The 22,887-nt window shown below is 43.4% G+C and overlaps 1 protein-coding gene across 1 annotated transcript; it reads left to right on the top strand.

The window, feature by feature from the left end:
- Positions 1-1,483: 1,483 nt before the first annotated feature.
- On the top strand, positions 1,484-19,952 carry RPA2 (replication protein A2). The gene is made up of 9 exons (XM_045981730.1): positions 1,484-1,632; positions 1,870-1,976; positions 6,126-6,227; positions 6,358-6,471; positions 11,251-11,325; positions 12,403-12,519; positions 16,997-17,104; positions 17,283-17,377; positions 19,027-19,952. The coding sequence occupies exons 1-9, from the start codon at positions 1,623-1,625 to the stop codon at positions 19,109-19,111; spliced, it is 813 nt and encodes a 270-aa protein (XP_045837686.1). The 5' UTR covers positions 1,484-1,622; the 3' UTR covers positions 19,112-19,952.
- Positions 19,953-22,887: the final 2,935 nt, after the last annotated feature.

The following is a 22,887-nucleotide window of genomic DNA, read 5'->3' on the forward strand; positions in this document are numbered from 1 at the left end:
AACATGTATCGGTGACAACACTGTACCCATATTTGTTGTCAGTTGCTATTTACCATTATGCTTGTGTAGTTGTTTTTCTCACTGTGGACAAAAAAAAAAAAAAAAGGTTAAAAAAAATTTCCCTTTATTATCCAGCCCACTACATTCGCAATTTTCCTGCCTGATCCCAGTTGTCAACTTGAGTTTGTGTCCCAGTTCTGGGATGTTCAAGAAGGTACAGTGTCTACACTAGTGGATAAAATCAGACTTCCTGGGGCGCCTGGGTGGCTCAGTGGGTTAAAGCCTCTGCCTTCAGCTCAGGTCATGATCTCAGGGTCCTGGGATAGAGCCCCGCATTGCGCTCTCTGCTCAGTAGGGAGCCTGCTTCCCCCTTTCTCTGCCTGCCTCTCTGCCTACCTGTGATCTCTGTCTGTCAAATAAATAAATAAAATCTTTAAAAAAGAAAAAATCAGACTTCCTGGGCTTGAATGCAGACTTCCACCACTTAGCCTCTCTTTGCTTTGGCTGCCTCCCTTGTAAAACCGGGGCAGGGACAGTATTCACCGACCTTACAGGACTGAGTTACTGAACGTAAGGAATTTAAGACAATGCCTGCTGTTTTAGAAAAATAAAACGGCCCAGAAGCCTAGGGACCATGTCTGTCTGTCTTACCGTTGAATCCCAGTGGCCAGCACAGAACTTGTAACAAAAGAGGCAGCAATAAAAACTTTTTTAATCAAAGTAAGTGGGGTGTGAGAGGGCCTAACAATCTGGCGATATTTAGAGGAAGGAGCTGACAGACGCGTTCTCCCCTCTACGGGAGGGACAGAACAATGTTACATGAAAAAGAGTTTAAAATCAGGGATGCGGAACCCTATTAAATCAGGCAGAGGAGGGGGCAGGGGCGGGATGCGATCCTCAGATCTTCTAAAAGGCCCTTCCGGGGAGGAGGGTGTATTTCCCCACAGCCTTACTGGGGAAAATCAGGACGAGGGAATGCCGATACAAGAACAGAACCTGGCTTTTTCTGGGGAAGGAACTAGCAAACCCACGACCTGCCCTGAAGACAGCACGGTGACACCCCGGGTGTGAAAGCGCCGCACGGGACGGCGAAGCGGAGTCACCGAAGCAAGAATTCTGCCGCAACCGTGTAGATTAAGGCGTCGTCTGATTGGCGAGAGTTTGGCGGGAACAGGGGTACTCCAAACAAAGGAAGTGATGTAAGATGTCGCTCACTGTCGGGGGTGGGATTATGCGGCCAGATTCGGAATTATCATTTTGATTGGTTGTTTTCTTGAGACACGGCCCTATCAGCCTCTCGCCGCTCCTTGCTTCCGCTTGCGCCGCTTGTTTTGCCCTTAGGAAAAATGGCCGCGGAGGCTTCCAGCCCCCTCGGAAGCAGAGTGCGCGTTTTCACAAGCATAGCCCGAGAAGACCGGAAAAAGCCTAAAGTTCGTGAGCATTGATTGGCTGAAGCAAGAAGCGTTCTGGACGCTGATTGGCTCCATTGTTCGCGGGAAGGAGTTTGTGGCACCAGCGGGAAGTGGATTTAACAGGGCGGCCGCAGCAGGGTCCTGAGGAGCTGGACGAACCCACCAGACAGGCGTCTTCTGGACTTCTTTCCTGAGGGAGTCGGGACCAAGATGTGGTTTAGTAAGGATGAGAGTCGCAAAGAGGATTCAGCAAGAGGGCAGGGGTGGGAGAGGCTTGCGGCGGTGCGAGTGGGGGAGGGACGGGGTGGCGAAGGCGCGGGGGACCCGTGTTAAGGTGGTGAGGAATATTAGGGCGATGCTGGGAGTGGTTGGCGGTGGGGTGAAGTCTGAGGGGGCCTGTGGGGTGTTCTGAGGCTTGGAAAGCGGCACAGGCATTGATACTGTTGTTTAAAACCAGATGCATCTGAAAGCTACAGCAGCTCCTCCTTCGGCGGAGCGGGCGGCTACACGCAGTCCCCCGGGGGCTTCGGATCGCCGACACCTTCGCAGGCTGAAAAGAAATCAGTAGGTTGAAAGAGTATTCGTTTTATTTCATTCTGTTCTGAAGTTCCTAACTCGTCCCTGAGAGAAAATTTATGCGGCGAAAAGTGTCAAACATGAACTGATTGGATAATTACCAGTTACTGCCTTACCGAATCTTAGAATTAAGTGCTGTAAGTTTAAAAAAAGGACATTTCTCCTACTTTCGCTTCCATCGTTGAATTGGCTTTATTCTGAAATTTGCCAATATAGCTAATGAATCAGTCTTGTGGAAAAACTGGGCTTTTGTTACTAGCCTATTTTGCATTCTTCATGTATTCGAAATTTTTTTTTTTTAATTAAATGTATTGAGGTGATGAAAAGCGGTGGGAAGAGCATAGTCTTGGAAGTCAGGCATATCTGTGTTGTACCGTTACTCTGACACATAGGGTTTCATTGGACAAATTTCTTAACATCAGGAATCAAATGAGATTAATAATACATACCTTATAAAGTTGTTATGAGACTGAACATTCTAATATATGGTATATATGAAGTGACTGTCCTGTAGTCACTTTCAATAAATGGTCCCAGGTTTTACTTTTTAAGTTTGTATTTATTTAAGTAATCTCTGCACCCGACGTCGGGCTTGAACTCAGAACCCGGAGATCACGTCACATGCTCTTCTGACTGAGCCAGCCAGACACCCCTGGTCCCAGATATTTTTGTTAAAAAGAACATGAGTGTTGGAACCAGGATCGATAGTGTCTGGAATCAGCTTTTAAGGGGCAGTATCTTTAGTGCCGCGACCTGAACCTTGTGGCCCTTAGTGTTTCTCATCAGGTGATGGTACTGGTACTATTTATATCACACAGTGGTGCTGAGAATTGATAAATAAGGTAATGTAATGTAGAGCAAAGGTAATGTAATGTGGAGCAAAGTGATCTATAAAAAGCTGTCTAAATGCTTGTTATTCAGTCTTTCAGAGGTGAGTTTGCATTTAACTGCTGTTGATTTCATCTTTTAAATACAGGTTGATTTGGCTACTTATTAGGTGTCATTCAGATGTGTTTAGGTTCAATACTAGCAGGTTCTATATTTTTTGTACAGGTTGATAAGCTTTTACCTAAACTGCTAATTCAAGGTTGTGTGTCAGTGGGAAAGAATTGATTGATAATTCCTATACATTTGGACATTGCTTTTTATTTTTCATACAAATTACATCATATAATTCCATAATGTATTTATTGATTATTCCATTGTACAAAAGAGGGTCTGGGAGGTGAAGGGACTGCCTAAGCTTCTATAGCTAATAAGTAAGTGGAACTAGACAGTGCACACAGGATGCTGAGCAAATCCAAACTCTGGTAAGCAGCTTCTCTATTGCACTTTTTCTTTTTTCGCAGGAAGACCAGGGAGGACTCTAGTATTCTTTGTCTTTCTTGAGATTGTGAAGGAGAAAACAAAAGATAGATCATTGGTTTTCATCTTTCCTAAGCTTAACTGTTTTCTTCATGCCAGTCAATAGAGTTTTTCTCAGGATCCCTAACTTGGGCAGTGTATTAAGACGGCATTTCAGAGAGTGATGATGGTTATAAGCTGGAGACTCAACCTAGATCTTTTTGTTTTTAAATCTAGTCCCTTTTCCACAATAAATTAGAAAAATATGCTATCTAAAAGGTTTCCTAGGGGCGTCTGGGTGGCTCAGTGGTTTAAAGCCTCTGCCTTCGGCTCGGGTCGTGATCTCGGGGTCCTGGGATCAAGCCCTGCATCGGGCTCTCTGCTTGGCGGGGAGCCTGCTTTCCCCTCTCTCTCTCTCTCTGCCTGCCTCTGCCTGCTTGTGATCTCTGTCAAATAAATAAACAAGCTCTTAAAAAAAAAAGTTTCCTATCTACTGTAAACCTGTTACATTTTATTGAACCATGTGACATTTTCAATACTGACTACTTTTTTACCCATAAAAAATGGTGGTTTCATACAATGCTGTCAGAGTAACCTGTGATTAATAGTCAGCTAGAAGAAAATTCTTTTGAACTAAATATACTTATGCTAGCACATGCTCTATGCATCTCTTTGGAACAAACCAGGAATTCCTTGTAATCATAATAGGTACTTGTTAAAAAACAAGAAATAGCTGTGATTTGAGATGACTTTGAAGGTATTGCTGGCACCTGAATCATTACCCATATGTAACTTTTTTTACCTGAGGAATAATAAAATTTGTTGAAACATACTACGTGTAGAGACCGGCATTAGCACTTCTATATACATTATATGTTTTATTTACAATTTGGAAGGTGGATATCCTCATTTGACATTTGGCATGTCCAGAGCTATGGAGTTGGGATTAAACACAGGGCTATAGGACTATGTGGCCCATGTTCTTATTCCTGTTCCCAACAGTGGTTCTTATTTTTCTTACAATGAAAATCTCACCTGTGATAGGTGGAAACAGACTGTATCACAGTGAGAGCTAAAACAGGGGACCTCAGCAAATTTTAAATCTATAAATACCAATACCTGTACAGTTCTGTAAGGTGAAATTAAAAAGCCTTGTTCACTCCTTAACGTCCTTAGTGAAAGCCGTTGCAGATCTAAACGGTGAGGAACAGTAGTTGACAGAATAACATTTGCTCACATTTTTTTGAGTATTACTTCACCATATACTTAATTATTTTCATGATTTTATCACTTCTAGTCTTATAGATAAGAAAAGTAAGATACAAATAAGTTGAAAAACATGACCAAGAGCACACTGCTCCGGAGTGACAGAGCCACAATCTTAACCCTCCTTGGGCGCCTGGGTGGCTCAGTGGGTTGAGCCTCTGTCTTCAGCAGGGTTGTGATCTCAGGGTCCTGGGATCGAGCCCCGCATCAGGCTTCTGCTCGGCGGGGAGCCTGCTTCCTCCTCTCTCTCTCTGTCTGCCTCTCTGCCTACTCAAATAAATAAAATCTTTAAAGAAAAAAAAAAACCTTCCAGCTTAATTGCTGCCTTTTATGACTGTGCGCCGGTCGTTGGCAGGGCATACTTTATACCATCCTGGCAACACTCACCATTCAGAATTGGGCTTCAGCAGAAGGAAATGTTGCAAGTATCATGGACCTTCAGGGCAAAGCTGCAGCTGCGAAATCCATGAGTGCCAAGAGTCTGTTACGTTCCATCTTACGTGAAGAATAGCTGTTTGGTTGTTGATTTCTGACAAGACCTCTAATCTTTAATCCACCATGCCTTTTCTTCCTTGTGCTTATTTCCTAAATGAATTTATGAGAGTGCATATTTACCCGTAGCCTGTAATGCCCGTGCCTTATTGTTTTTTTAGTGTTGACGTTTTCACACTTCAGGGTAGAGCCTGAATGCTACCTTTGAAAGTGCCAATATGTTTTTCTGGGATCCCATGTAGTGCGTCTCACTCTGTAGTGTATCAAGACCAGGTTTGTTATTTACATTTGTGCCTCCATTAGGTAGGAGTGTCTTGAGGGCAAATCCTATTCCATTTTCCTCATCTTTATGCCATGAGACCAGCCCTGGCCAGTGGTAGGTAACAATAAGAGTTTACACTGTTGTTAGGCTGCTTTTGAATGGGATTTCAGTGTCCTTGGGTAGACATCACCTACCCAGCGCATCGTGTCTTTTCCCTTTAGGATGTCCAGCATGGTCAAGCCCTTATCCCATTTTCCCCAGGACTTCCATCCGATTGTCAGAGCATCTGTCCTTAAGAAAACTCTGCCTCGAACTTTTGTTATATTTTATCACGAGACTTAGGGCAACTCCAAAGTCCTGTCTCTGCTGGCCATTTCTCACACCCTTTCCAAATACCATCTCCTGTCATTGGTGAACTAAACAGCCAGCTCCAGCTTGCCTTTGTCGTAAAACTGGAGTATACGTTTTGTCTGGAAGCAGGTCATCCTTCCTTATGTTGTCCCCACTCTGGCGTGCTCATTTTAGTGAATCCATGGTGCCACACAGACTTAACCCATTGATCAGGAGCTTTGGAGTCAGACACCTAGTTTGAATTCTGAAGTGTGGCATTTGTTAGCTATATGATCTTGGTTTCCATCTCTGTGAGGCAAGAGTGATGAGATTCATTCTGAGGATTCAATGTTAACGATGTATGTCAAGTGCTTGGCCCATGAAAGGTGTCAGTGGGTGGTAATTATTATTTTCTTAACTGAATTTATACATCTTCTTTTCAGAGAGCCCGAGCCCAGCACATTGTACCCTGCACCATATCTCAGCTGCTTTCTGCCACTCTGGTTGATGAAATGTTCAAAATTGGGAATGTTGAGATTTCACAGGTAAGTAAAACAGTTTATGGAAGAGTTCCTTCATCACGTGAAGAATAAAATAAAAGTTACTCATTTAAAAAGTACATGAATGTTGTTTTAGTTTCCAGGAAAACCCGACTTTTCTTTCCTTCTGATCTAGGTCACTATTGTGGGTATAATCAGACATGCAGAGAAGGCCCCGACCAACATTGTGTACAAAATAGATGACATGACAGCTGCGCCCATGGATGTTCGCCAGTGGGTTGACACAGACGTAAGCAGTTATTTTTGAATTTGGGGTGGGGCTACTTTGGGACTCGAGATGTTGGACTTTTTTACTTTTTAATTTCTTAGTATAAGAATAATTTATAAGCAAGACGTCAAAGGCAGAAACCCTAAAATGAAAGGTTAACACATTTGAATTCATAAAAATTTGAAATGTTCCAAATTTCACTATATATAAGCAAAGTTAAAAGGCAAGTGACAGGACGCACTAGAATATAAACTCTGTGAAAACAGGGGTTTGTTTTGTTTTGTTTTTGTTTGTTTAGAGAAGGAAGGGGTGGTGGGACAGAGGCAGAGGGAGAGCGAGAATCTTAAGCAGGCTCCACGCAGGGCTCACTCTCACGACCCTGCGATCATGACCCAAGCCTAAATCAAGAGTGAGACACTTAACCGATTGAGCCACCCAGGCACCCTGCCATTTTTAATTTATTAAATTAGCATAGGAAAAAAAAGAATGACAGTGTCCACTTCTGATAAGAGTAGTAGCTATCAGGGCACCTGGGTAGCTCAGTAGGTTGAATGTCTGCCTTTGGCTCAGGTCATGAACCCAGGGTTCTGGGATCAAGCCCCACATTGGGCTCTCTGCTCAGCCGAGAGCCTGCTTCTCCCTTTCCCTCTGCCTGACGCTCTGCCTACTTGAGCTCTCTCTCTCTCTGTCAAGTGAATAAATAGAATCTAAAAACGTATATATATACTCTTTTAAAAAAAAAGAAAGTAGCTACCACAGTGCCTCTAGCACTTAGCAAGGACTTAACTAAATATTTGTTGAGTGATTTGTCATGTTTGTCAAGGGAATTGGATGCCATCCTACCTTGATGGTTTGAGTATAAATTGATACAAGCTACCTCACAAATCAGTTAGTGATCAAAATCATCCGTCATAAGAATGTTGATCTAGCTATCCTCTGCCAGAAGCTACGTTAAGGAAATAATTAAAGATGTGCGCAAAGGGACGCCTGAGTGGCTCAGTTGGTTAAGCATCTGCCTTCAGCTCAGGTCATGATCTTACGGTCCTGGGATCAAGTCCCACATCAGGCTGCTTGCTCAGCGGGAGGCCTGCTTCTCCCTCTGCCTGCTGCTGCCCCTGCTTGTGCTCTCTGGCAAATAAATACAATCTTTAAAAAATAATAATAATAAAAGATGTGTGCAAAGATTCAGTTGTAAGAGTGTTGATCATAGCATTGTTTATAATAACAAAAAATTAAAAACAGTTTCAGGGGTGCCTGGGTGGCTTGGTTGGTTAAGTGTTAGATTCTTGGTTTAGTCTTGGGTCTTGATCTCAGGGTTGTGAGTTTGAGCAGTGAGTTGTGCTCTGCACTCAGCAGGGAGTCTGCTTCCCTCACCCTCTCCTTTTGCCCTTCTCCCACTTGAGTGCACTTTCTCTCTCAAATAAATCCTTTAAAAAAAAAAACAAAAACAAAAACAGGGTGCCTGGGTGGCTCAGTGGGTTAAAGCCTCTGCCTTCGGCTCAGGTAATGATCCCAGGATGCTGGGATCGAGGCTTGCGTCCTGGGAACCTGCTTCCTCCTCTCTCTCTGACTGCTTCTCTGCCTAATTGTGATCTCTGTCTGTCAAATAAATAACTAAAATCTTAAAAAAAAAACAATTTCAGGGGCACCCAGGTGGCTCAGTTGGTTAATTGTCTGCCTTTGGCTTTGGTCATGGTCCTGCAGTGCCGAGATCAAGCCCCACATCAGGCTCCCTTCTCAGTGGGGAGTGTGCTTCTCCTTGTGCCCCTCACCTGGTTTGTGTTCTTTCTCTCTCTCTCAAACTCTCAAGTAAATCTTTTAAAAAGAATAATTATTTTTATTTTTTTATTTTTATTTTTTTAAAAGATTTTATTTATTTGACAGACAGAGATCACAAGTAGGCAGAGAGGCAGGCAGAGAGGGAGAGGAGGAAGCAGGCTCCCCGCTGAGCAGAGCCTGATGCAGGGCTCCATCCCAGGACCCTAAGATCATGACCTGAGCTGAAGGCACAGGCTTTAACCCACTGAGCCACCCAGGCGCCCCAACAATAATTATTTTTAAAAAACGATTTCAAAATGCAAGGACCGGGCCCTACTAAACCGTGGTGTATTTATAATATATAACAGGTGATACAGAAATGTGTAACTGTCATGAAATGTTTACCATAAACTTGAGAGGAAAAGAGCGTATTACAAGATGGTATACGTGGTATGACCCCATTTTTGGAAAGCAACATGTATGTGAGTATCTGTGTAAACATGGAGAAAATAAACTAAAAGGAAATCTATACTTTTTATCCTTTTTATTTTTAATTGGGTAAAAGACCTCTTGGTGTTTTATATATATTTTTTAATGTTTTATATATTTATTTGACAGACAGAGATCACAAGTAGGCAGAGAGGCAGGCAGAGAGAGAGAGAGAGAGGGAAGCAGGCTCCCTGCTGAGCAGAGAGCCAGTTGGGATGTGGGGTTCGATCCCAGGGCTCTGAGATCATGACCTGAGCCAAAGGCAGGCTTAACCTGCTGTGCCACCCAGGTGCCCTGGTTTTTTATATTTTAAAAATACATTCATTATAGAAAATTTAGATCACAAGTACTTTGTATACTATTTTCACTTAAAAAAGCGTAAGTTATCTATGGAGAAATAACTAGGTAGTTCTGCTTCTTTAATTTTTGCTTCTTGGAAAAATACGGAATAGTTCATTCAGTAATTATTATTAGAGTACCAATTTTGAACCAGTGCTTGGTCCCTTGTATACAAAGAAAGACCCAATCCTTGACATCAAGTGGGGAGGTAGATACTATAATGCCTAATACTACATGAGCAAACAAAATGTACCATGCTTATTTATAAAACATTTAAAAGTCACCTGAAATCCCACATTCCAGAAGGGACAATTAATTGCTCTAACCAGTTTTGGTAAATATCTTTTCATACATTTCTGTCTGTATATCTGTACATAGAGATGTGTGCAGTCTTACATAAAAGATAAGATGATATGTAATTTTTTATATATGTGAACATATATATTTTTTTTTCTTTAAGATTTTATTGTTAAGTAATCTCTACACCCAACATGGGGCTTGAACTTACAACCCCGAGATCAAGAGCAGCATGCTCCCCCAACTGAACCAGCCAGGCGCCCTTAAACTTTTTTTTTTTTAAGATTTTATTTATTTATTTGAGAGAAAGAGAGCATGGCAGGGGAGGGGCAAAGGGAGAGGCAGACTCCCTGCTAAGCAGGGAGCCCAACACGGAGCTCAATCCTAGGACCACAAGATCATGACCTGAGCCGAAGGCAGATGCTTAACAACTGAGCCACCCAGGAGCCCCTATACTTAAACATTTTATGATCAGAAAAGAACTTTAAGACTTAGTTAATACATATTTGTTATAAATCATATGTACATATTTTAGAAAACTCAAAAAGACATGTTAAAATTAATGATAATTATCCTAGTTAACCATTGTTAGCATTCTGGTGTGTCTTTTCCTCCACAAGGGAAATCAGCTTTTTTTCCCACGTGCCACCACAACTGGTCTTCTCTGACAATAAATAGAAATCTACATTATGAATTGCAGTGGTGTGAAGTATCCCATTGTATGAATGCATGACTTGTTGGTTATTTAGGTTGTTTTCGGTTTTTTAGTATTTTAGATTATGCCATATGAATATTCATAAGGCTAAATTTTTAAACTTCTTTTATTTATTTCAATAATCTCTACACCCACTGTGGGGCTCAAACTCAAGACCCTCAGATCAAGAGCTGCATTTAAAGCTAAATCTCCGGGCACCTGGGTGGCTCAGTTGGTTAAGCATCTGCCAAGAGGCAGGTCATGATCTCAGGGTCCTAGGATTGAGCCCTGCATTGGGATCCTTGTGCAGCGGGGAGCCTGCTTCGCCCTCTGCCCCTCCCCTTGCTTCGGTGTGTGCGCTCCCTCTCTCTAACAAAAAATCTTTAAAAATAAATAAATAGGGGCGCCTGGGTGGCTCAGTGGATTAAGCCGCTGCCTTCGGCTCGGGTCATGATCTCAGGGTCCTGGGATCGAGCCCCACATCGGGCTCTCTGCTCTGCGGGAAGCCTGCTTCCTCCTCTCTCTCTGCCTGCCTCTCTGCCTACTTGTGATCTCTTTCTCTGTCAAATAAATAAATAAAATCTTAAAAAAAAAAAATAAATAAAATAAATAAATAAATAAATAAATAAATACATCTAAATCTTAATACAGGTTCTTAATTAATTCCTTAAATTCCTAAGTGTAGAATTGCTGTGCTGATAAGTAGATCCCCTGGAAAATTTTGTGCCCAACAGCAGTGAACAAGAGTGCATACTTGTTTGCTTTTTTTTTTAATTTGTCAGAGGGAGAGAATGCACAAGCAAGGGGGAGCAGCAGCAGGCAGAGGGACAGGGAGAACCAGACTCCTCACCAAGCAGGGAGCCAGATATGGGACTCAATCCCAGGACTCTGGGATCATAACCCGAGCCAAAGGTAGATGCTTAACTGTCTGAGCCACCCAGATGCCCTTTTGTTTGCTTTTTTTTGATGATATACATGACATAGAACTTTGGAACTGGCAATTATTATTAGAGGTCTTTTTATTCTAATGCCTGATTTCCTAAAAAGGTAAATTCTAAAAGGCAGGCAAACTAGTTAGTGCTACGTGAGGATCTGTTAGCACTCTTACTTTATAATGTTCTCTTTCTGTACATAATTTAGCAGGTTATTTTGGTTTTTTTTAGCAGTTTTAAAGTTTTACCAACATCCCTAAAACCTTCATGTGATACATTTTTTTCTTTCAGGATGCCAGTAGTGAAAACACAGTGGTTCCTCCAGAGACATATGTGAAAGTGGCTGGCCATCTGAGATCTTTTCAGGTGAAGTAAGAGAAAATGATAGTTAAGTTATATTTTGAATGAAGCAGTTTCTGGACTCCTGCCTGAGTTTAGGATACTTAAGATTGAAACAAGTCTTTCTGTTAAATGGGAATTAGATTGAAATTACTTCATTATTCTCTTCAAAGAGAAATAACAGGTTTTTAGCTTAATATAAAACTAATAGGGGCGCCTGGGTGGCTCAGTGGGTTAAAGCCTCTGCCTTCGGCTCAGGTCATGATCCCAGGGTCCTGTTTTCGAGCCCTGCATCGGGCTCTCTGCTCAGCAGGGAGCCTGCTTCCCTCTCTCTCTCTGCCTGCCTCTCTGCCTAGTTGTGATCTGTATTTGTCAAATAAATAAATTAAATCTTAAAAAAAAAAAAAAAAACAACTAACAGAGGGGTGCCTGACTGACTCAGAAGAGCATGCAACTCTGGATTTCTACATTGAGTTCAAGCCCCATGTTCAGTGGAAAAAATCACTTAAAAATAAAATCTTTAAAAATACACACACACGGGCGCCTGGGTGGCTCAGTGGGTTAAGCCGCTGCCTTCAGCTCGGATCATGATCTCAGGGTTCTGGGATCGAGTCCCGCATCGGGCTCTCTGCTCAGCGGCGAGCCTGCTTCCTCCTCTCTCTCTGCCTGCCTCTCTGCCTACTTGTGATCTCTATCTGTCAAATAAATAAATAAAAAAAATCTTAAAAAAAAAAAAAATACACACACACACACACACACACACAACTAATAGAATGGTAGAGCAAGAACAGGATTCCTGCCTATAATTGCCATCCACGACATCCGCTAGGGGTAAAGGGGAGGACACCAGATTTGGAGTCAGCAGACTACTTTGCTTGGTTGTGTAACCTTGGGCAAGTTACTGAACAACTCTAAGCTCGTTTTGTTTTTTCCTCCCATTAATGACTATATTAGGATTAACTTGAGTTAAAACTTTTAAGTATATAACACATTTTTTCCATATTGGCAGAATATCATAACCAAGACAAGTGCCATAGTGTTTTGACCTAAGGTTGATTTGAATGTGCTTGTCCTTTATTCACGTTTTTCTCTTTATTTTATTAGAACAAAAAAAGCCTGGTAGCCTTTAAGATCATGCCCCTGGAGGATATGAATGAGTTCACCACCCACATTCTGGAAGTTGTCAATGCACACATGATCCTAAGCAAAGCTAACAGCCAGGTGAGCAACTTTACTCTCAGAATTTTTTCTCTTCTCTAGAAAAACATAGCTTCTGTGCTCTGGCTTCGATTTTCTTGATGTTTTGAAGGTTGAGCCAGAAGAAAGGCCTCACTCAGTCCTCAGAGCATTTTCTTCATGAGGTTTGCCATGTTATTTTATTCCAAAGGAAGCACTCCTTTTTCTCTCAGAATTCCAAGTTCCTCTAACCCCACTGACTCGGAAGGCCGAAGCCTAAGACAGCCTTCTCATGTAGACACGTAACTAACTGTAGGCTGAGTGCTTGGCTCCAGGATTGTATTCAGAGAAATATCCCAACATGGATAGCATTTTACTGCTTTTCTTCTAACCTGTTGGCTAAATAGGAAAAATTATGCACCATTATTTTGTCCCTGAAGTTATCTTCCCTGCTTCATATTGAAAATTTTCAACATTATTTTCTACCATGTAAATTCCATTTGACCAGTCCATCTAGGGCCACACAGAGGGTTTATTCTTATATTAGAATGTCCTTAGATTGGGGTGCCTCGCTGGCTCAACTGGTATGGTAGAGCATGTCACTCTTGATCTCTGGATTGTGCGTTCAAGCCCCATGTTGGATGTGGAGCCTACTTTAAAAAGGGGGGGGGGGGCAAAAAAAAGTCCTTAGATGATTCTGGTGCCCAGGTGAAGGACTGTTGGTTACAGAGTAGGAAAGGTTAAAAAACCCATGAGCCACTAAGGATGCTATTGCATCCGGTTCTGTGACAATTTGGTAAGCACTGGGGATACAGAGAAGTCCATTCATTTATTCCTTCCTTTGAGAAATATTTACTGAGCCTGATGTGTACTAGTCATTATTCTAGGCCCTTAGAAGGTTTCAACGAGGGAGTGACATGGTCTGATACGTCTTTTAAAAAATTCACTTGGGCTGGGCTGCTATATGGAGTGTAGATGATGAGGCACCAGGAATAGCCACAGAATTAATCTGGGAATGGTAGCAGCAGCTGGGGCAAGGAGTTGATGGCTGATGTAATTTGAAGGTAGAGCTGACAGGACTTCTTGGTATGACTTTGGGGCTTGAGCAACTAAGTGAAGCTAGCACATTTGGAAGGTAAAATCCAGAGTTCTGTTGGGACTTGCCAAGTGTGAGGTGCCAGGTAGATACCCAAGTGGAGAACAGAATGGATGGTTGAATATGTATAGGGGATCCAAGGGAGAGGTCAGGGCTAAAGGTGGAACTTCAGGAATCATCGTGTAGGTGATATTTAAAGCATCGGATGAGATGAGATTACTGGGGAGTTAAGAGGTCAGAGACCTGAGCTCTGGGGCACACTAACCTTTAGAAGTCTGGAGTAGAACAGAAGCCAGTGGAAGTCAAAAAAAAATTGCCAGTTGGGCAGGAGGAAACCAGGAAATGTCATTCTGTAGAATATTCTGAAAAAAGAGTATTTTAGGAAGGAGGGGGTGGTGATCAACCGTAGAATGAGGCCTTGAAGTCAAGGCAGGTGATAAGAGACGTCTGCCACTGGATTTGGAAACCTGGATCTTCACAAGGGAGTCTTCGGTAGAGGATGTGGGAAGTGGGTTAAAAAAACAGAATTTGGGGCGCCTGGGTGGCTCAGTTGTTAAGCATCCACCTTTGGCTCAGGTCATGATCCCGGGGTCCTGGGATAGAGCCCCACGTCGGGCTCTCTGCTCAGTGTGAAGCCTGCTTCTCCCTCTCCCACTCCTCCTGCTTGTGTTCCCTCTCTCACTGTGACTCTCTCTCTGTCAAATAAGTAAATAAATAATCTTTAAAAAAGAAAAAGAACAGAACTAGGTAGAAAGTTTAGAGTGTTTATTTTATTGCCATACTTAATGACATATACGTGTATGGATCACATATTTCATAAACGTGATTTATAAAGTGAGAATGGATGGTGAGGGAGTGGAAACCAGGCATAAAGACAGTTACATTGAGGAGTAAATAAAACACTCTTGCCTGCAAAGAGTTCATATCGGCAGTGAAGGCAGGATGAGTGGTAAGCACAGGGTACCGTGGAACCACAGCAAAGGGTTTCCCAACCTGACCTGGACATCAAGAAAGACCCTTTGGAGGAGGTGATGCCTAAACCAAGTCCTAAAAGGTAAGTGAGGTGTGGGGTTCCCTGAAGCAGGACCCGAGGCCCTTTCAGCAGAGTATTTGGGTAAGAACTAGCCTTCAGTTCAGTATTCCTGGATCATAAGATGTAAGACTTCTGGTTTTTTTTGTTTTTTTTTTTTAAAGATTTTATTTATTTATTTGACAGAGAGAGAGATCACAAGTAGGCAGAGAGGCAGGCAGAGAGAGAGGAGGAAGCAGTCTCCCTGCAGAGCAGAGAGCCCGATGCGGGGCTCGATCCCAGGACCCTGAGATCATGACCTGAGCCGAAGGCAGTGGCTTAATCCACTGAGCCACCCAGGCGCCCCGTAAGACTTCTGTTTTACCAGCAGGCAGCGTGAAGGTATCTAGCTTGAAAACAAGAGACCATGACTGATTTTTATTTATTACCTCAAAGCAGTAGGCATTTAATGAGCATTTACTGAATGAATGCGTCTCCTCACTGGGTGGGATTTCTCCTAACGAGTTTCCGCAGTGCTTTTATATCTGTTTTGGGTACTTAACACATTTGACGTTCTGTCATCCTTATTTATTCAGTTCAGTAGATAAAACATTGTTCACAGGTTGCACCAGGCACTGTGAAAATGGAGGGGCTTGTGGCAGAAAGTGCCAGGCAAACAGTGTGCTGGCTGCTATGAGAGGGAATGGGCCAAATGTTTGAGAGCTGAGGAGGAAGAACTTGGCTGACTTGGCTTGGGTCATGTTGGAAAGCTTTACAAAGGCAATAGCGATTAAGTTGGGCTTTGCCGGATGGGAAGTCAGTGTTTACCAGGCAGTGTTTACCTCTCTCGTGGGGAGGAGCATTCCAGACAGGGAACAACATATTCAGGGCAGAGGCATGTTTGTAGCTGGCAAGAAGTCCAGGTGCAGCTGGGGAGTAAAGTGTGTCGGGAAAGAACAGCCAAGAATAAAGTAGAGATCTTGACATCCGTGGTGGGTCTTGACTGTCTAGGTGTATATTATTTTCACAGGCAGGGGGAGCCACCTGAAAGCTTTCCGACACAGGAGGGACATGATCTGAAGCTGTTACTGTTACCTGAAGTTGTTATCTGAGGCAAAGACAGGAGTTGACTAGAGTAGGGGAGACTAGTGGCTGAGATGCCATCGGGAGGCCAGGGTGACGAGGATGGACTTGAGCTACACTGAACTTGTGTGGTAGGCTGTGGTGACAGACTGGGAAGTGAGTGAATGGACTCAGGACTGAAGTCTACAGGATTGGGTTAGCTTTACTCGCTGAGGTGGGATAGAGCAGGGCAAGCAGGTTTAGGGAGGGTCATAATCTTACTTTGGAGTGCGTGAGAGCACGAGGTGGATGTATCCAGTCCATGGCTGGGAACAAGAATTTGTGTCCCAGGAAGAGGTCTGGGGTGGAGTCCTGGGGGATCTATCACCCTTTTGGGGGATAGGTAGAGAGAGAGGCTGGTGAAGGATGCTGAGAAGGTAGAGTTTGAGAAGTAAGTGGAGAACCAGAAGAATTTGCCATCAAGAAACCTAGGGAGAGGTGGGTACATTTCAAGAGGAGTGTGGTCAGCGTGTCTTTCTGAGAGGTAGTGTTAGGACTGAAAGGGACTGTTGGGTATATTGGTTGAAAAGTCATTGGTGACTTCAGTGAGAACAGTTTCTGAGGTATATTAAGTAAGAGTGCAAATATAGTGGGCTGGGGAGTGGACTGAGAAGAAAGAAAATGGAAACAGGGATTATAGTCTGTTGTTATTAAAAAGAAGAACAGAGTGTGATGGGAACTGGGTTTTTTTTCCCTCTTGTCATGCTTCATGCCTAGGTGACAGTAAATGCTTGAGTTGGGGTGGGGGCGGTGAGTGAAATGGGTGAACCCTTACTATGGTGAGCATCTGGTAATTTATAGAATTGTCCAATCACTATGCTGTACACCTGAAACTAACGTAAATAACACTGTGTGTCAATTATACTTCAATAATAAAGTTTTTTTTAATAATAATAAAATCAGGAGCACGGTAGGAATTCCCAAAAATAAATAAATGAGTGAGCCAAGTGTATGTTTGAATAATAAAGCACCAAGGATATATTCCATCATAGTAGATCTCCAGGTAATTTCCTTCTCGGTGCTGTTTTCCCTCTGGTTCCCCTCAACAGCACGAAAACAAGAAGGAGCTAAGAGGTACCTTTCTGGGTGATATTATGTGCTTCAGAGAATCACTTTCTCTTTCTTGGAAAGATTCTTTAATGATGATAGTTGTTCCTTCCAGTGTAAGCAATTGTTATTGGGGAAACTGCTTAAATTATTTTTGTGAGCTGCTTACTAACACACTATAACACAATACAAGGACTGTATTTAAATTGGTAAATTTTCTAATGCTGTGAACTTCTTTCTTAATGCAGCCCCCAGCAGGAAGAGCACCTATCAGCAATCTGGGAATGGGTGAAACAGGGATCTTTGGTGGGAATAGCTCCATACCAGTAAATGGCCTCACTGTGGCCCAAAACCAGGTAAACGCTGAGTGTCTCCGGAAATCCAAGACACAGACCGTCTTAAATTTGTTACTTCCTTGATGAGTCTAAGGCTGTCTAAGGACCTGACCCATTTCTTTCTTATCAAAGGACTCGGGTTTACATAAGGGAGTTGATTTAGAGTAGTTGCTAAAGACTTTCTCCTTTGAATCTTCAGGTGCTGAATTTGATTAAGGCTTGTCCAAGACCTGAAGGACTGAACTTTCAGGATCTCAAGAACCAGCTCCAACACATGACTGTAGCCTCAATAAAGTGAGTATTTGGTTCCCATCAGCTGGGGCTCCAGAATTGTACCCATTTTACCTCACCAGGGTTTCCTGGTAATGAGAAGTTATTACACATAAAAATAAAACTGTCAGCTGCCATCTTTTTGACAGAGGGGAGTTGTTCCATCATGGAAAGATAGAAAAAGGACTCACAAAGGTGACGCTACCCATCACATCACTGATTCACTTGTTATTTAACAAATAGTGATTCCCATTATGTGCAGGGGATACAGTTTTGAGCAAAATTGACCAGATAAAATTTGACCGTTTTGTGGAATTCCATTTGGAGGAGTGAGATCCTTACCTCCTGGTCCTCAGACGTATGGGCCCGTTAGTGTTACTGTTTCCACTGTGGAGATGTGCATTTGGCCCTCTGGATCTGAAACTATCAGTCCTTCCAGCATCCTTCTGATTCCATGTTAGACAAGCTGCTTCCTGATTCCGATGAATCAATCAAACAAGCTGAGTATTTTGGTACCTATAATAGTTACTTGTTAATGTAAATCTGTTGATATTCTAGGTTTACATAGAAAAGAAAGGCTTAGGTGTAATTTCATTTCCTGTTTTATAAAATGAAGAAGTTAATTCCTATCTCAGAGTCCCAGTGTATGAAGAGGTACAGAAACATTGTGTCACAAAGGGGCGCCTGGGTGGCTCAGTGGGTTAAAGCCTCTGCCTTCAGCTCAGGTCACGATCCCAGGGTCCTGAGACTGAGCCCCACGTCGGTCTCTCTGCTCGGTGGGGAGCCTGCTTCCTCCTCTCTCTCTGCCTGTCTCTCTGCCTGCTTGTCATCTCTCTCCATCTGTCAAATAAATAAAATCTTTAAAAAAAAAAAACAACAAAACACTGTCAGGTAGTAGTTGCTCTGTTACTGTTAGTAAACATTTTAGTAGTAGTTAGAAAACAGTTACTGTTAGCAAACATTATTAAATATGTTACACTGATCCTGAGGGTCTCAAAGGGTTTGAAGGCATCCTCCCATTTCTGGAAAAGACCTTTCTTAATGTCCTGCAACTTTGCTTCCCAGAGGGTTGGTGTGTGGGTAGGGAGAAGGAACTTTGAAAAATAGCTATTTATGCTAGGAGTTTCATGTGCAAGCTGGACTGCATTTTAATTTTTATTTATTTATTTTTTTAAGATTTTATTTATTTATTTGACAGGGAGAGATCAGAAGTAGGCAGAGAAGCAGAGAGAGAGAAAGAGGAGGAAGCAGGCTCCCAGCCAAGCACAGAGCCCGATATGGGACTCGATCCCAGGACCCTGAGATCATGACCTGAGCCAAAGGCAGAGGCTTAACCCACTGAGCCACCCAGGCACCCAGGACTACATTTTTAGATTATTGTTTTCATTCGCTTAGCCTGGCATTCGAGTTTGGCTCTATTTTCTTGCCTTTACACAGACTGGGAGAAGGGTCCAAGGCAGCTCTAATAATCAGTGTCTCCGTGCATGATCTCACTTTGGCAGTTTTACTGCCTCTTCCTGGAAGAGCCCTCTGAGCAAAAGGGCTGTGACTTCTTAGCTAAGGTAGAAAGTGGGAAGTGAGCAAAATCTGTGGTTGCCCATATCCAGAAGTCAGTTTCCTTTCTTCTTTGTCAATTTGAAAATGAGCCTTTTTCCCCCTTTGTTTCTTTCTAGGCAAGCTGTGGATTTTCTTAGCAACGAGGGACACATCTATTCCACTGTGGACGATGATCATTTTAAATCCACAGATGCAGACTAACTGGATCTAATTGAGTTCCCGAGGCATTTTCCAGCTGGACCTGTTCTCATAGTATGTTTTCTCCCACTGTGCATCTGTTTGGCCAGTTGGCTTCTAGGGAGGAGGTTTCATCTAGAAAGGGTCTCACTTAGCATCCTTTTGAAACTTGCTACTCTTCTGGCTTTTTGTTTGTGGTTATTTTTGTTTCTTGAAGCTCAATTTTGGACAGTTGATAAGAATGTAAACCTGGGTGGACTTTCTTAAAGAAGTTACAGATGGGGCGCCTGGGTGACTCAGTCTGTTAAACGTCTACCTTCAGCTCAGGTCATGATCCCAGGGTTCTGGGATCAAGCCCCAAGTCAGGCAGGGGTCTGCTTCTCCCTCTGCCCCTACCCCTGCTTGTGCCTTCTCTCCCTTTGAGATAAATAGATAAAATCTTTTAAAAACGAAAGAAGTTCTAGATCAGCTGTTTACAACATCAACACGTTCCACAAGGTGGAAGTGGAAGAAACATGCTACCAAGGGAGTTGGGTGGTGCTGCTTAAAGGATACGCGGGAGTTTCTGCTCCTGTAATGTTCCCTGTGGAGAGAAGATGAGCAGAACCAGCCTTCAGCAGGGAGCTAGCCAAGAAACCCACTAACCTCTGCCTGGTTTTATTCCCACCCTTTGGTTGGTTATATGGTGTTATTTTCAGAATTGCACTTTCCTTTACCTGTCATGACTGCTTCCAAAAGTGTGTTTTTATGAACACGAAGTTCTGTGGTGGCCTCATGAGGGTGGAGGGGAGAAAGACGTTTGCTCGATTTTGTACCAGATAAGTACATTAGTATGTTTAATAATAAAAGCTCTGTTGTAGAATTTGTGAAGATGTTCTTTTTCTTCCTAAGGTGGTAAAATTACTACTTTATCTAATGTGTGCAGCGTAGCTTGACTTGGGTTTGAAATCCTGGCTTTCCCCTTTTAGTTAGGATCTCGCGCAGGCTACGTCAGTTCTCAGGGCCTCCCATTTCCTTATTTACGAAGACAACTGTGTCATTTCCTCATAGATGTGTTGTGAAAATTGAGTAAAATAATGTTTGCATAGCATCTAGCATTGCCATTGGTAGAGGTTATAAAGCGGTCCTTAATCTTGACTCTAGCAATATGTGGTCACGTAACTGAATTGGTAATACACCATTTGACCTCAAAAGGAGACTAAGGGTACCTGTGTGGCTCAGGTGGTTAAGCACCTGGCTTCTATTCAGATAATGATCCCAGGGTCCTGGGATCGAGCCCCGAGTTGGGCGTCCTGCTCAGTGGGGAGCCTGCCTCTTCCTCTCCTTTCGCCCTCCGCCCCTCCCTGTGCTCATGTGTGCATTCTCTCTCTCAAATAAAATCTTTATTAAAAAAAAATCAAAGATGAGACCGTTTAAAGGCCTACAGGCTTTGGCCAGCTTAATCGGTTCTGTTTCTTACGGGAGAGCAAACTACCTCAAAGATGTTTTTGACAACTCCAGAATGTAAGCTACGTTTTGAATAAAAGAACTGATTGTGAGGTAAGTTAATGAGGCGTAACATGCAAATAAAAATTCTATAATCACTTTAACTGTGTTTCAGAATGAAACCTACCAGCAGCCATGTGGAAAATGCCCCACCCTCTGGTTTCTAAAAGTGAACAAGTCTGGTATTTTGTTTCTATACATACAGAATAGTTCCTATCTAAGGAGCTAGATGGATGCTTAAAAGTCTGTCAACCAGGATGTTTATCTGCAAGTCTGTCCACTCTTAATTATTTTCTGAAAGAAAGGGCACTGGCTTAAAATAGGTTAAAAAATCATATATTTGAGGGCACCTTGGCACAGTTGGTTAAGTGTTTAATGTGGTTTTGGCTCAGGTCATGATCTCAGGGTTGTGGGATTGAGCCCCACACTGGGCTCCGCTCTGCAGAGTTGGCTTGGGGTTCTGTCTTCCCTCCCCTTCCCCGCCTCGCGTGCTTGCTTGTGCTCTCTCTCAATTAAATCTCTTTACAAAAACCACACATTTGGGGTGCCTGGGTGGCTCAGTTGTTAGGTATCTGCCTTTGGCTTGGGTTGTGATCCTGGGGTGCTGGGATCGAGTCCCACATTGGGCTCCCTGCTCAGTGGGAAGCCTGCTTCTCCCTGTCCCACTCTTCCTGCTTGTGTTCCCTTTCTCACTGTGTCTGTCAAATAAAATTTTTTAAAAAACAGCATGATTTGAATTTGGAATGCATGGTAGGATATGTTCATGCATAGTTGACTTCTGTAGTTATCAGACTAGCACTCGCAAACAGGCAAGGCAAGAGCAGTGATTCTGGGTAGAAGCCTTTTTTCCTTTTGATCTTGAAGCCGATGATTCAGCAATTACAAACTACTTAATAATTCAACAAGTATGTGTTGAATACCTACCGTGGCGGCCCACTGGTCACGCACTAGAATACAGAGCAAAACAGGAGGTAACGTCACTGGCGGTGCTGGTCCCATGTTGCTCGTAGCACAGAGTGGTGCTCAGTTGTGCAGAATTCCCAGCCGTGCGGAATTCCCTGCTGTCCTGGCATTTACGGCCCCACAGCCATGTGGCTTCTGAGCACAGGCAGGCCTCCTCGTTAGAACGAAACACCAGCCTTCTGGGTGACCGTGCCCACCGGATGTCAAGTACACAGTATTTTTTTTTGCGCCTTTATTAAGACTGCAGGAACAGCAGCTCAGCTCGTGTTCTCAGAAAGCCCCCAAGAGCACAGCCAAGCGATGAATCCAGCTTGTTCTGGGGAGAATCTCTAGGTATCCTGCCACTTTCCTAACGGCCCAGGGAGAAGCCTGAGGCACAAACACGTCAGCTGTGAGAGGGAGCAGGGGACCACAGCTGGAAGGACTGTGGCCTCCTCAGTCCTGTATTTATTAGATACAAGAGAGCAACAAAGGAGAACAAAAGGTTGTACAGTAGCCATCGTTCTAGCAGGTCAACAAGAAGGAATGTGAGTCATGTGGGTCACAAGTCTTAGAGGTGAACGGGGTAAAGAAGAGTACGGTGTGTGGTCCAGCAGCACGGATTTGTAGTTGAGCAAGCGTGCTGGAAGGGATTAGCTCAACAGCAGGCTTTCTGGGGAGACAACGAAAAAGGGAAGCAGGTGGCCTTCCCAGCTGCTCATCTTCAAGGACCTGTTTCATCCTCTCCCCGAGAGGCTGTGGCTAGTACATGTTTTTCTCAATGTCATCTTTAAGCATGCTTGCGTGACCAGCACAACTCATTAGTTATTTTGAGCAGTATGTTATTCTGAGGGACGGTTACAGTATCCTGGTGGGAAATTAGGCTCCTTGGTTACCAGTAGTACTTAATCAGCTTTAACTAGAGAAGAGCCAGTAAGAATTAGCATCCGATGTGGAAGAATAAATGGGGGTTTTTGTTTCGTTTCTAAGATTTATTTAGTGGCGCCTAGGTGGCTCAGTGGGTTGAAGCCTCTGCCTTTGGCTCAGGTCATAATCCCAGGGTCCTGGGATTGAGCCCCTAATCAGGCTCCCTGCTTGGCGGGAAGCCTGCTTCCTCTCCTACTCCCCCTGCTTGTGTTCCCTCTCTCGCTGGTCTGTCAAATAAATAAAACCCTTAAAAAAGAAAGATTGATTGATTTATTTTGGGGAGTGTGCATGCATGTGTGTGAGCAGGGGGAGGGGCAGAGGGAGAGAAATCCTCAAGCAGATTCCCCACTGAGCGCAGAGCCCCATACAGGGCTTGATCCCAGGACCCCGAGATCAGCACCTGAGCCAACATCAGAGTCAGACGCTTAACCGACTGAACCACCCAG

This window comes from Meles meles, chromosome 1 (assembly GCF_922984935.1).
Source record: "Meles meles chromosome 1, mMelMel3.1 paternal haplotype, whole genome shotgun sequence".
Lineage (NCBI taxonomy): Eukaryota > Metazoa > Chordata > Mammalia > Carnivora > Mustelidae > Meles > Meles meles.